The sequence below is a fragment of the Eretmochelys imbricata genome, chromosome 4, assembly GCF_965152235.1.
Source record: "Eretmochelys imbricata isolate rEreImb1 chromosome 4, rEreImb1.hap1, whole genome shotgun sequence".
Taxonomy (NCBI): Eukaryota; Metazoa; Chordata; order Testudines; family Cheloniidae; genus Eretmochelys; species Eretmochelys imbricata.
In genome coordinates, this window is record NC_135575.1 from 54,972,989 (window position 1) to 54,988,505 (window position 15,517).

Consider the following 15,517-nt stretch of genomic DNA (forward strand, 5'->3'; position numbering starts at 1 on the left):
AACTTTTCCTCTACCCCCAGGATGTTCTTTTCTTGCAGGGTGCCACAGGAATTGACTGTCATGTCTCTTGTTCAAAGCATATATAAGGTCATTGAGCAGGTCAGCGGAAAGACCCTGGCAGGCGGCAGTGCATTCAGGATGCAACTGACACCATGCTGGAGAAATGGAACGAACTGTCCCATGTCTACATGATGACAACGAGCTAGCTGTGATTTCATGGGGTCTGAGGGAAGCAAATGGAAGAGCTGACAATTTATTTTGCTGTCCATCAGGAAAAGCACGACCACCATTTGTAAAACAGATGTATAATTTGAGGTATTAGATCCTGGGCTACTCCTAGAGGCAACCTTTTCTACAACCTTGTCTCCTATCCATATCTTTGTCATTTTAAGATTAGATTGTTGTTAGTTAATGTGCTCTACACAGAGCCATACTTTGGGACCATTTGGTGCACACCAATTAAGTGGAGTTGCATGCTGTTGGCATGTTAGGCAGTGCTCCATGGTCTGCAATGGCTTCTAATCAGCTTGCATGTGGAAATCAAGGTGTTTCGTTTTAACCTATGTAGCCCAAGTGATTTGGGGTCTTGTTACCTGAGAAACTGTCTCTCTCCCCATGATATAGTACCACAGTGAATTGAGCAGAGCACTGAAGTTGGCATTCCCTCAATAAAAGCCAGAAGGAATTGCTGGCAGGCCATTTCTGAGGGATCCTCGATTTTGAAATGCCTCCTCCCACCCCTTGTCTTGCAGAGACAAGATTTGTGCATGGAGGGCTAACCAATGTAAAACCCCATCACCTCTCATTTAAAAAAAAAAAAAAGTATTTTTAAGGCTGTTGAGGAGTATAGGGGATAAGATGCATATATTTACAGGCAGACTTGCGTCTATGAAAAAGCACTCACCAAGCATCTCAGATCAGAAAAAGCAGCAGAAAGTATACCATCAGTACATGCTTCGGACTAGTAATGAGATCACTAGTTAAAGGAATTAATGCTGCAAGGCTTAGATCCCCTCCACAACTTTGAGTAACAAGCTACATGAACTTCCTAGAAATACTGTATCATGTGGACCACTATTTTTTGGGTCAGGTCCATGATCTAACTGGTGGGACAGTTGTTAGACCCCTGAAATGAGCAGCAGTATGTGCAGCTCTTCCAAGAGAAGAAGCGGACTTTTCTGGTTGGGATGAATGGATGTAAAAGCATGAAAGATTTGCATATTTTCATTTGCTATGAAATACTGCTTCTTTAGCTAATGGTAGGTTTTACCTTTTTATAATTTCTTTATCATGGGTATTGCTTTTCTTTTCATCATTTACTCAGACTCATAACTGTAAAAAGAGTAGAGAGGCTATTCTGAAGGTAAGTGATGTATTAACAGTTAAAGATTGAGTCACAGACAAATGTTGCAATTTGCAAATCAGCTTTATTACACATATAAATTAGTAGGACAAATGCAATAGGTATCTAGTGGAAAGTAAGAAAACATTAAGGATAAAACATGGTTTATGGGACATGAAATGCATGTCCAAGGGATTTAAGTTCTTTTTCTCCTGTTCTCTAGCAAGGATGAAGTGTTGTGGAAATGTACATGAGAGAAGAGTATAGGGCAATTCAATAAGAGATGCTACTGTCTTGTATCATGCAGTTTTGCTTAGACGGCAACACCACACACACACACACACACACACACACACACGACAGATGCAGGGCCTGTTGCTGAGATAACACTAATTTCTATGCCCTTGAAAATTCTCATTCAAGTACCCTATGGAAATCTTGTTCAGGCAGCTTCAATTTTTCTATCACAATGGATGTATACCATTGTCTCTTCTTTTGCCTTATCTTGAAGCAGAGAGTTGTTTTTTTCCTCCTCTCACTTCAGTAGTTTATCAGAGTCCCTTTTCATGCTCCTCTGCAAATCAAGAAGTCATGCTTCTCATTTTCATCTTTCTTCTCCCTAGATTGGTCAAGTGCTCTGGACTTCAAGTGTCAGATGTATAGTCCTCTCTTGCACTTTCATGGCCTTGTCATGATCAACACTGAAATGAAAAATATGAAGAGGTACTTAGTAATGGCACAGCCAATCTTTAAAATTCAAAAGAATTTAATAAAATCTACCAATTTGTTTAGTTTATAATTCTAAAGCATTCTTTCTAGGTATTCTATTCGCAGGATTCAAACTGGTGAGAAACCAAGACTCTCTCTCTCTAACTTAAAATAAACTTTAGGAAAGGGACTAATGAAACTTAGTCACTGTAGGCTTAACCGGTGCCTGAACAGAATCTCTGTACTGTGAGTTTTAGCAAGGGTGAAGAAAGGCCATATTTAGATGACTGGTAAGGCTGATCATTGAAAGAATATTTAGAGTGGAAACTTGATAACAGAGAACAGGCTGTAGGAGTGGTATAATGAGCTTCTGTGTGGCTACAGAGAAATTAGCATTGGCCCTAACCTAACTTCTACAACAGAGTACTGGCCTTACCAAAGATTTGCAGAAGACTGGGAAAAACTATGTTTAAAATAAAATTTTCCATTAGATTGCTGCCCTGAATTTGCTGGCTGGGCAGGGGATGTTTACAGAATCATTATCCTACTTTCCACAGACTTGATTTAGATATGGAGTAGTTTGTTATTCAGTGGCACTTATTCCTGCATTTCAGCATTAACTAAAGAAGCAGAATGAAATGTGATTGCAGCTAGAACAAACAAACTAACTAGCACCCTGAGCCTGCAGTCAGATCCATGCAGGTGAACCCTCACATGCAATGGTCATTGAGGTCAAAGGACTCTTTGCAGCCCATGCAGATTCAATTACAGGGCTGAGGACTAACCAACTAAATGTCCTGGTACAGCAAGCAAACCATGTACATGTTGAGGCTGTGTACCCAATATGTTGACTGCCACAATAAAATTTGCTTGTTTCAACATTTTTTTTATATATGGATGGATTGACTTCATTTTGCACACCCTTCGGCTCCAATTTTGAGGTGGGAGAGGGAATGGCACCTTACTGTGACATGCTCTAGGCCTGGGCACTTTCGCCTTTACAAGAGTTATTGCCCTAAGTAATCAAATATGGAAGAGGTGAAAGAGGACTGTCGAACCTGGTGAATCTGGTAGAACTGAACAGGCAGGGGGAAGTAAGGGGGAAGAGAAGGAAATTCAGGAAGGACTAGCCACTTGTGCTACAGCAATTAAGCCAGAGGTTGGCAATTAGTTTTATAACCACACTGTACGAAAAACCATTCCGCCAAAACCCTAGAATATGCAAAGCCAGCCATTATCAGTTGAAACAATAGACAAAAAGCATACCTTGTGGAGAGGGGCTCCTCATCTCCCAAGCAATCATCCTCCTGAATCTTCTTGGCTTGAGATTCTCTGAAGACATTTGGGATTCTGCTATAGTCTCTTGCATCTAGTGACCCTGTCCCATATATTTTGGGTTAGCAGTCTCCTCCCCCTTCTCCCTGTCCCTCAGTCTGGTTCTTGGTTCTGTTCAACACTATCTCTAATTCCGTAAGAGGAAGAGTGCACCAAGAATATAGTTGGTTCATCATAAAGGCACAGGGTTTCTTCGAAAACTTCACAGCATTGTTCACATCACAGAGACTATGTTATACTGAACCTTCAGCCTATTTCTTTTCCTTGGCACAGTTTACTACATCTAGGCAATACTCAGCTCAAGCAGATGTTCAAATATCTGCCCACGCATCAAAATGCTTTTGCTAAATTATAGATCGCCACTGGAACCCACATCTTCTGCTTGCCCCAGGCATACATGGATGTCCAGCTTGAGCCTACTAGAAACAAGCTGGTATAATAATTTCAAGACATGCTCCAGAACTGGCTTGCTAAACAATACAAATTGATCACATCAAAGTGGACAGTGACAAAAAAGGTACTCACTCAACAAGATTTACGATGTATGCAGCACTATTTGTAAGTTAAGGCGCTTCCAAAACACTTTGCTTTTGGGCCAGTAAGAAACAAAACAAAACAAAACAGGAATTTAATCAAAACTGCCACCTAAGCAGTGATCAGTGTATTCTGGAAGGATGGGGAAGGGGACTGTTTTCACAGCTGAGATTATTATGTCAGCACTTGTCATACACTGGCACTGCACTGGTGGAGACAGATATTGAGATGCAAAAAAAATAAAAAAATGAATAGTATTTAGCCTTCCATAAAGGAAGTATAAATCCAGCAGTAGTGATAACACCTTTGAACTGTTGGGAGCAGTTGTAAGCATAGGTGAATTGTGCATTACAGACATGAAAGGGATCCTAAAAAAGTTATTAGCCTGTCAGATTTGGTCAATGCCATAATAGGTATCTTATACCTTTAAGTTACCTATGTAAGATATTAATGCTATCCAGTGTAGCTGTGGATGTTCTCATTAATCTATGAGAATGTCTAATCTTTTTGAACAGCATAAAGTAGTATGTGGCAAATAATGTGATAAATGAATGAGAAATCATCACTGAATATAAAAGAAAGTTTTTCAAATAGACATTCTACAACCCCGGACATATCAAAAGGTAGTGACTGGGAGACTTCAAAGTGGACAAGACACTGCGGTGGGGGTGGGAGGAAAAGAGTACAGTAAGAAACAGTTTTGCTCAAAATGGAGAACTCACTGACTACCTAATAGATTTTTCCCATTTCAAACATCTTGTAAATATCTTTAGAAAATACATTATTAAATTAGAGAACAAACAAGTTGTGATCAGTGAACCATGAGCAGTTCTGGCCAGACTACTGGCTCTAGAGGTTATCAGCTATTCAAACTGCTGAAAGTCAAGCTTTACAATGCCATCTTTTATGAACACTTACCCAGTCAATACTCCATCATCAAAGGTTTCTGTAAAATACTCTTCCCCAGTAGGCTTTGGAGTCTTGTACATAACCTAAAGACATTTACACAAATATATCCAATGCATGAATTACTTTTTGCTGAAATACATCATAGCTAATATGTACATTTATACGGTGTATTATACCTGATGCAAGGAATACAATCAATTGTAATTCTCTGAGAAGTGGTCAGCCCCAACTACTTGAACATATATGGTATTTTCTAGGTAGTATCTTGACTAGCTTGGGCTTATTACATTTTCTATATTATACTATTTAAGTTTTAAAAAGTTCATGGTAAATCGATTATTTTGCCCCACACAAAATGATAGCCCTGCAGGTGGCCAATGAATTCCATTAAACAGACTGAACTATATGGAAGTTGAATATATTCCTAAGTTTTAAAAAGATGTGCGTGTTCTGTGCCTACAGATATAGAAAAGTTAAGCACCTATCGGGTACCTATGCACTACTATTTTCAGTGTGTGATGCTTAGCAAGCTATTGCAACAAGCTATTGCATATCTAAAAGTATAAATGGAAGATCAAAGGGCATAATCATTATGGCAAAAAAATGTGTGAGATATTATCAATAATGGAAAACTTAGGGAGAAGTCAGCAAACTTGCCCTGATCCTCTTCTTCCTCCTACCTATTTCTTTCCTCCACTCACTTTTTCCATTCTGTGTTGTTTTCTTCCCTATGTGGTTAAGTGGTATAATAGATTTTCATTTTACTATTTGAAAAAGAAACCTCTTGTTGTATTTTGTAAGCATATCCCCTCTGCCCGAAGTATGATGTAATTTACAGCAACAACATTTTAAATATATTATCTACAAGAAATTGGCAGAGAGGGAGGGATAAACAGAAGCCACTGAGACTAAAATGGTGACCAAAACTGAAACAAGGATAAACCCAAGCAATATTTTCTGCTTTAACTTCCAGAAATACAAGTGAGATTGCAGGATATAGCACTATTAGGTACTATGAGAGAAGGAGCTAGGTCCTGCCTTAAGGATAAGTGTCAAAGCCTTGGTCAAGCTGCCCCCCACGCTGGACATTGACCAGCGTGTTTGGATCCACATACTAGGCCCTTGGTCACTGAGTGGCTCCAGCCATGTCTGGGGCCAAGCTTTCTGGCACACTTCTTGGGGCCCCAAGACTGAGCCCCTTAAGAGTCCTCAGTAGCTTAAGTACACCCTTTTGAGAGAGCACCACCCTGGAGGAAGTTCTGGTTTACAGTTAACCCTTTCAAAGGTATGCAATTGTTGAATCAAACAGACATGGACTTTGCCTAAGATTTCTAAAAACAATCATTTTACTTTAGACATCAACAGATATAAAAAGCCATACAAAATAATACCTTACCATTCCCTGTCTAAGTCTCTTAACCACTCTTGAGCATTCTTTGGGATTTGGTTAGAGTCTAAGGAGTCCAGGGTCTCCCCCTTCCCCTACACATGACTTCTCCTGAAGATCGTGTAGTCTCCTTTCTAACCCCTCTAGCCAGACACCTTCAACTTGGCTTCTCTGGCAGTCAAAAATAGTTTCCCTCTTTCAGGAAGCATGCCTCTTTGTTCTTCTCAGCCAAATTTTTCAGCCTCTTGCTTTATAGGGCTGTATCAACACCTAACTCACTGGAAAGAACTTAATTCCTTAAGACCAAGCAGGTAGCAATATAACAATGAACAGGTAAACCAAGTCACATCATTTTCACAAAGATATAGAAGTGTCCCACATTCTTCACAATAAGCAAAGTAATTTGCCAGATGTGGCAAACCCATTGTAAGCTCTGCAATTCATTCAGCCATATTCTAATCACTGAGCACCCCTGACAATGGAAGGCCTGGGTTTCTACTCTGGTAGTTTGGGTTCACACATAAGGTTTGCCATCACAATGCCACACAGCAATTAAAGAAAAACAGAGTGGCTACACATGACTTGCCAACTACATATATACACTGTCAAATCTCTATTTCTTATAATTACCCATTTTGTAAAACTTAAGTTTTGGCCAATGTCAACAATAACCTTACCTCTAGAGAAGAGCTGCCTTTGTCAATATCAGTTTCTTGCAAGTTCTTGTCAAAATCCTCCACCTCAACATCTGCATCCTGGATTTCTTCATCATGAATTTCTGCAGTTACTGAGCTGATTAACAAGACACCCAACAACAGCCAATCCCACTGGACTTCCATACTGATTATCTGCAGAATTAATAAGTACATTGTCACTGCAATACTATAGTTTACCTCATTAACAGTTCATTTGCAAGAAGGGCTACAGGAGAAATACATTTAAGGATAATATGGGACAGAGACTGAACATTCATTTTGTTATTTGCATTTTTTCAAAAGCTCAACAGCTTTGATAACCCTCATGAAAGCATTCTGAACAAAATATTTAAATATGACAACGTAGTTAAAAAGGTAGCAACTGTAAGACAGTGGAACATGTTTTCTTGTCCTGTTCCATCCAAGGAAAGTCAGATATAACTGGTGCAGCCAAGATATACTTATCTCCGTTATTCGTGGTTTTTAAGAACAGATTAGACAAACATTGCCAGGAATGTTCTAGGTGTACACAATCCTGCCTCAGCACAGGGAAAATGGACAAGATGACGTCTTGAAGTCCCTTCCGGTCCTACATATCTGTGATTACTTTATCGATACCACTCAGATGGAGACCATCTTGGCTGGCGTTAGGCAGCTTTTCTATTGCACAGTCAACCGCAGAGTTTCACTCTAGTGTACTAGTGTTTGAGAACATCCATGAACTGCCTCAGCAAGGTTTAAAAACCTGTTTCAACACTTGCTAAAGCTAGTTTTGGGGTACCATCTTCACTGCACATGTCCACAAGGCCCATGTCCAGCCACTTTCCAACAAGATGCCACACCATAGCTACCCTTAACTCCTTCTGGGCTACTCACAAAAGAATGAGTTAGCTTTATCCTTCTATTCCCAACACAAATCACATACAAAAGCCCCTCCTTTGACCTGCCATATCAGAAAACTGACCATAAAAAAAACAAAAAAAGCCACAAACCACCCACCCGCCACCACACCTTGGGAATATTCAGCTATCACTGAAAGGGAAACTATTTATGCGCTAAAGAGTCCTGTGACACCTTATAGACTAACAGAGGTATTGGAGCATAAAAGCTTTCGTGGGTGAATACCCACTTCATTGGATGCAGGCAGTGGAAAATTTCCAGTGGCAGGTATAAATATGCAAGCAAGAATCAGGCTAGGGATAACGAGGTTAGTTCAATCAGGGAGGATGAGGCCCTCTTCTAGCAGTTAATGTGTGAACACCAAGGGAGGAGAAACTGCTTTTGTAGTTTGCTAGCCATTCACAGTGTTTGTTTAATCCTGAGCTGATGGTGCCAAATTTGAAAATGAACTGAAGCTCAGCAGTTTCTCTTTGAAGTCTGGTCCTGAAGTTTTTTTGCTGCAGGATGGCTACCTTTAAATCTGCTATCGTGTGTCCAGGGAGGTTGAAGCATTCTCCTACAGGTTTTTGTATATTGCCGTTCCTAATATCTGATTTGTGTCCATTTATCCTTTTACGTAGGGACTGTCCAGTTTGGCCGATGTACATAGCAGAGGGGCATTGCTGGCACATGATGGTGTAGATTACATTGGTGGACGTGCATATGAATGAACCGGTGATGGTGTGGCTGATCTGGTTAGGTCCTGTGATGGTGTCGCTGATGTAGATACATGGGCAGAGTTGGCATCAAGGTTTATTGTATGGATTGGTTCCTGAGTCAGAGTTACTATGGTGCAGTGTGTAGTTGCTGGTGTGAATATGCTTCAGGTTGGTGGGTTGTCTGTGGGCAAGGACAGGTCTGCCTCCCAAGGCCTGTTTGTGCGTCTTCTCCTATGGTGTTCTCTAATCTTTCATTAGAATGATAGTTTGGATGAAGAAAAAAAATGTTTACATCTCCATTAACGAGATGATCATCTTCTGAAAATGTATTTAAAGTAACCCTTTTTTCCCCCTTCATAGTTCAGTAGCTGGGTCAGTGATTCATAATCAAACATAAAACATACAAAAAACCTCCTCAGCATTATCTCCAATTCTTATCCATCTTGTACCTCATTTTTAAAAGCCTTTCCACTGGCGATTGCTCCAAATTCTAAAAATCCACTTGTTAATCCTTCTCTTCCAGCACTCATTAGCCCAAGGACTAAGTCTACTCACCAGATCAAAATGTGATAGTGCTTCAAGCCACAACTGCTCCTGGTCCCTCTCCAGCTAGTCGGGTATCTTCAGCTTGGATCCACAGATACCATGCTTCACTCCAATATTAATGCCCCCCACCAATACACCAAATCAATTGAAGTTGAGCAGTCCCCCAGACAGTGAATCAGTTTATACCATTAACCCCCCCACACCTCAACAGAATCCTCTGCTGAGATAGCAGATGGCCACCCTACCTTCTCAGCAAACATGCATAGAGGCCTCTTCTGGAGTGGAGTGTGTGTACACACATCCATGGAGCCCTCTGCTAGGGTGGCTGGACTCCCCAAAGAGCTTCCTGCTTCAGGGTTTGGGAGTGAAAGTCTCCCCCCCTCCCTCTCACACCCTTCCCTTAACAGCTAACACACACCACCAGTGGCAGCACTGGTCTGTGCAGATTCAAAAAGACATTACTGCATTAAATGTATACTGTTCACATTAAGCAGGCTCTTCATAACCATAAGGCTACAAAATGTCTTTTTTCAATTTTTAAATGAAATCTTAGATCCCATGGGTATCAATGGCACTTCCCTAGAGATTTCTGAAGCCTTATGTTCCCATATTTTGCCATCATAATTTTTCAAAACCACAATTTCTACTCTTGTTGGTGTTCATAGATTCCTAAGTTAAGGCTAGAAAGGTCTGTTACAATAACCTAAACACCTGCATAACAAAAGCCACAGTAATTCCTGCATCAACCCCTGAAGGTCTGTTTGAGGATATCTTTTTGATAGTCATCCAATCTTGGTTTTAAGGACTTTATGTAATTGAGAATCCACCATCTCCTCAGGTAAATTCCAGTGGTTAGTCACCCTATTAAAAACATGTAAAATATTTCTAGTTTGAATTTGCCTAGCCTCATCTTCCAGCCACTGCTGCTACATTAAAGAGCATCTCCTGTTAGAAATCTTTCCCACATAAACCTGTCTCCTGTTGGCCACAATCAAGTCACCTCTTAACCTTCTCTCTAGATATAAAGCATGGTTTGTCATGCCTTAGATCATTTTTGTAGCTCTTTTCTGAACCCTTTCCAAATGTTTCAACTTTCTTTTTTAAAAAAAGAACAGCAGAACTGGACATGGTATTTGAGTAATGGTCTCACTAATGCCATATACAGAAGCAGTACCATCTCTCTACACCTACTTGATATTCCCTTATGTTTTCAAGGATTACATGCACCTTCTTAGATATGCCACCTATTATAACCTTGAGTCCTTTTCCACATCAACACATTCCAGAATACTGTCTCATCTTGTATCAACATTCTTTGTTCCTAAAAATAGGACCTTGCATTTGGCTCTATTAAAAAAACCAAAAAAAACCAGAGGTTGTTAAAATGAGCCCACCTTGCTTAAGCCATCCAGTTTGACCTATTCATCATTATTTACCATCCCAACAATCTGTATTATCAGCAAGTTTTGCCAGCAATTATTTTACATTAAGACTGCCAACACTTCTCATTTTAAACCCCCTTTTTCAGTTGCTTATAACTTTGCCAAACTTTTTGGGCTGAAGTTCTCCCGTTCATTTGTAAGACTTCCGCCAAAATGATTCAGTCATCTGCAAGAAAGGCTGGGCAAAACAATATTTTCCTCTATGTTCAAAAATTCTGGCAGCCTTCTCTCTGAAATGCTCTAAGGCTCTCCTGATTTGGCAGGGGGTGGCCTTTGTATCAGGGATATGCCTTATGAAATCCCTGTGAAAATTCACCCAAATTGGGCCAAGTTATAAGCCCCTAAAACTGTAGAGCTTGCATAAACTGAAAGTCGCTACTGGGCATAAATAGCTAAAATCTCCAAAGTCCTTGTCCTCATTGAGCATACTCAAGCCTCTCACAGCTCTCAGTGCTGGCCAGATAGAGCATCCACCACCCCCTCTCAGCTTCTACATGCTACTAGACTGCAGAATGCTCCAGGCCCAGCCCACGGCTATGGGGTGAAGTTGAACTTTCCCTGAAATAGCTGTTCTGGGACAAGGTGGGGTGGGGCCAGGCACTGGACTTGAGAACCTCTCTCCCCTGTGCTCTCAATGAGCAAGGGAGACAATGCCCAGTTAATGCCCAGGCATTGTGGTGAAGGGAAAGGAAGAGGTTGTGGGAAACACTTTGGATGAGGACCCCAGGGAGGTAGAGGTATACTGAAAAAAGGAGCTGGGGACTGGGACTCACAGGGAAAGCAAACTGACTTAGTGAGCCCAGAGGAAGAGACTACAACTGAGATGAGAAACCCAAAACCCAAGGAGTGGGGACTGGGTAGGCAAAAAGAATGTGAGTGGGAAAAGAAGCCAGGAGTGGAGAAGAGACAGGACAGACAGTTTGGAAGCAACAGGGAAGAAGGCATCGAGCTGGGGGAGGAGGGGTGGGGGGAGAAGAAAACAAGTGTCTGTGCCCACTGGTGAACACTCCCCCCCAGAGCTTGGAATGAAACCTTAAAATTCTTGAGTCTCACTATTTCTCAGCTGTCAGCAAATATTTATGAAGCCAACTGGCAAAATCTGTCTCCTATCCCCCTCAAATACTGGTCCCCATATAGTATGACCACATATTACTGCTATCAGTTACTCAACTAGCTCAAGTAGCAGAGAGGTCTTAGGTGGATCTAATTGCAACCCTGATGATTACCCATGTCAGTGTCAATAAAATAGACTTTTTCTCCAGCTTGCTTTTTTCCCTCCTCAGAGATTACATAAAACCTATGTTAAAAGAACATTAAGAATGAAAAGTCAAAATAAAATGTTAAGCAAAGGTAGTCTTAATTCTGGCACTTTCTAATTGTCTCCCTTAGGATATATTCTAATTACATGAACACATACTATTTTTTTTTGCACAGGACCCTTGCCTCATTCAGTGCATAGGATGGACATGTTCTGTGGATAAATCAAGGATGTGTAGTGAAGTAGGCTGTTGTCGGTAGGACCCCTCCCTCTTTTGCTGAGGAAGTTGGAAGGTGTGTAGTTACTAAGGCAGGGGACTGCAGGAAAAGAAGAAGGGAGCCATGAGGCCCCTCCAATCCGAGACAGCTGAAAACTGCCCTGGAAACCTGGATTCTATCCCTGCATCTGCCAGAGTTCCTATGTAATTCTAAGCAAATCACTAAAACTAAACATTTCAGATATGGTCAATAATTGTGTGTTCGTTATTTTCTGGATGCCCAACTTGAAACTTAAGGGTCTGAGTTGCAGAAGTGCTGTGTACTCAGCTGAGACTGTAGTAAATGAGAGCTGTGCTTGAATATGCATTGCACGATCATGTTAAGTACTCTGGAAAAAAAAAAAATCAGGTCCTAGGCAGCTCCCATAGTCTGTGGATACTTCTGGCTTTAATCTGCGTGCCTCAAATCCCCATCTACAAAACCAGGGATAATGGCATGTCTCACCTCACGTACGTTTTGAGACGATTAATTAATGTTTGATAAGTGCAACAGGAAAACCCACAATAAGAACTATATTGATAATGCAATAGGAAAACCCACAAGCAAATTAATACATTTCTCTTCATAGCAGGGTTTGAATAGTGAGCAGTAAATATGGTCTAGGGACATTACTGACACCAAACAGGTTCAGTTTCTATTAAAATCTCTGAAACCATCTATAACCAGACCACAGATAAGGATTTGGGAAAGTTCAAGTTGGAAGACAACTTGGGTGAAAGTGATCATGAAATAATAAAAAAAAGGAAGTAGTGAGAGCAGCAGAAGGGCGGACTTCAAAAAAAAGGAGACTAACAAATTCAGAGAGAACTGGTAGGTAAGAACCCATACGAAGAACATTCAAGGGGAAAAGGAATTCAGTAGGGCTTGCAGTTTCTCAGTAAGACAGTATTGAAAAGACACAAACAGAAGCAAGCTATCCCAGTGCAAAAGGTAAGACAGAAAGAAAGAATAGAGAGGTCAATATGGGTGCATTGGGATGGGGGGTTTTTTTGTTTTGTTTTTTTAACTGACTGGAAAAATCTTATGAAAAAAGTGGAAACAGGGACAAATTGCTAACAATGAGTACAAAAGAACAGCACAATCATGTAGGGACAAAATCAGAAACTGTAAGGCACAAAATGAGTTACATCTAGTAAGAGACAAAAAGGCAATAAAAAGATTCTAATACATTTGGAGTAAGAAAGACAAAGGAGAGGGTAGGTCCATTATTAGCGGGGAAGAAGGGCTAATGGATGACACCAAAGAGGCTGAGGTGTCTTAATTACTATTTTGCTTTACTCTTCACTAAAAAGGTTAATTGTGATCAGATGCTTAACAATTATGAAGAGTAACAACGGTGAAGGAACACAAGCCAGAATAGGGAAAGAACAGGTTAAAGACTATTTCAGCCCTGGTCTACACTAGGACTTTAGGTCGAATTTAGCAGCGTTAAATCTATGTAAACCTGCACCCGTCCACACGATGAAGCCCTTTATTTCGACTTAAAGGGCTCTTAAAATCGATTTCCGTACTCCACCCCTGACAAGTGGATTAGCGCTTAAATCGGCCTTGCCGGGTCGAATTTGGGGCACTCTGGACACAATTTGACGGTATTGGCCTCCGGGAGCTATCCCAGAGTGCTCCATTGTGACCGCTCTGGACAGCACTCTCAACTCAGATGCTCTGGCCAGGTAGACAGGAAAAGAACTGCGAACTTTTGAATCTCATTTCTTGTTTGGCCAGCGTGGCAAGCTGCACGTGACCATGCAGAGCTCATCAGCAGAGGTGACCATGATGGAGTCCCAGAATCGCAAAAGAGCTCCAGCATTGACCGAACGGGAGGTACGGGATCTGATCGCTGTATGGGGAGAGGAATCCGTACTATCAGAACTCCGTTCCAGTTTTCCGAAATGCCAAAACCTTTGCCAAAATCTCCCAGGGCATGAAGGACAGAGGCCATAACAGGGATACGAAGCAGTGCCGCGTGAAACTTAAGGAGCTGAGGCAAGCCTACCAGAAAACCAGAGAGGCGAACGGCCGCTCCGGGTCAGAGCCACAAACATGCCGCTTCTATGATGAGCTGCATGCCATTTTAGGGGTTCAGCCACCACTCCCCAGCCGTGTTGTTTGACTCCTTCAATGGAGATGGAGGCAACAGGAAGCAGGTTTTGGGGACGAAGAAGATGATGATGATGAGGTTGTAGACAGCTCACAGCAAGCAAGCGGAGAAACTGGTTTTCCCAACAGCCAGGAACTGTTCCTCACCCTGGAACCAGTACCCCCCGAACCCACCCAAGGCTGCCTCCTAGACCCGGCAGGCGGAGAAGGGACCTCCGGTGAGTGTACCTTTTAAAATACTATACATGGTTTAAAAGCAAGCATGTGAAAAGATTAATTTGCCCTGGCATTCGCGGCTCTCCTGGATGTACTCCCAAAGCCTTTGCAAAAGGTTTCTGGGGAGGGCAGCCTTATTGCGTCCTTCATGGTAGGACACTTACCACTCCAGGCCAGTAACACGTACTCGGGAATCATTGTACAACAAAGCATTGCAGTGTATGTTTGCTGGCATTCAAACAACATCTGTTCTTTATCTCTCTGTGTTATTTTCAGGAGAGTGAGATATCATTCATGGTCTCCTGGTTGAAATAGGGTGCTTTTCTTCAGGGGACACTCAGAGGAACCCGTTCCTGCTGGGCTGTTTGCCTGCGGCTGAACAGAAATGTTCCCCGCTGTTAGCCACGGGAAGGAGGGAGGGTTGAGGGGGTAGCCACATGGTAGGGGGAGGCAAAATGTGACCTTGTAACGAAAGCACATGTGCTATGTATGTAATGTTAACAGCAAGGTTTACCCTGAAAGAGAGTGTAGCCACTGTTTTATAAAATGTGTCTTTAAATACTGGTGTCCCTTTTTTTCTCTCCACCAGCTGCATGTGTTTCAATGATCACATGATCTTCTCCTTCCCAGAGGCTAGTGAAGATTAGAAAGAAAAAAAACAACACACTCATGATCATAGAATCATAGAATATCAGGGTTGGAAGGGACCTCAGGAGGTCATCCAATCCAACCCCCTGCTCAAAAGCAGGGCCCATCCCCAATTAAATCATCCCAGCCAGGGCTTTGTCAAGCCTGACCTTAAAAATATCTAAGGAAGGAGATTCCACCACCTCCCTAGGTAACGCATTCCAGTGTTTCACCACCCTCCTAGTGAAAAAGTTTTTCTTAATATCCAACCTAAACCTCCCCCACTGCAACTTGAGACCATTACTCCTTGTCCTCTCCTCTTCCACCACTGAGAATAGTCTAGAACCATCCTCTCTGGAACCACCTCTCAGGTAGTTGAAAGCAGCTATCAAATTCCCCCTCATTCTTCTCTTCTGCAGACTAAACAATCCCAGTTCCCTCAGCCTCTCCTCATAAGTCATGTGTTCCAGACCCCTAATCATTTTTGTTGCCCTTCGCTGGACTCTCTCCAATTTATCCACCTCCTTCTTGTAGTGTGGGGCCCA

At 41.8% G+C, this 15,517-nt stretch overlaps 1 protein-coding gene across 2 annotated transcripts in view; it reads right to left on the bottom strand.

The window, feature by feature from the left end:
• CLGN (calmegin) overlaps positions 1–15,517 on the bottom strand; it is an 84,644-nt gene that overhangs the window by 49,341 nt on the left and 19,786 nt on the right. For both annotated transcript variants that reach the window (XM_077815268.1, XM_077815267.1), the window contains exons 2-3: positions 6,893–7,063; positions 4,838–4,911 (exon numbers count right to left, since the gene is read on the bottom strand). In XM_077815268.1, coding sequence (XP_077671394.1) covers positions 4,838–4,911; positions 6,893–7,054 — 236 coding nt within the window. In that variant the 5' untranslated portion in view covers positions 7,055–7,063. The remainder of the gene's footprint in view (positions 1–4,837; positions 4,912–6,892; positions 7,064–15,517) is intronic.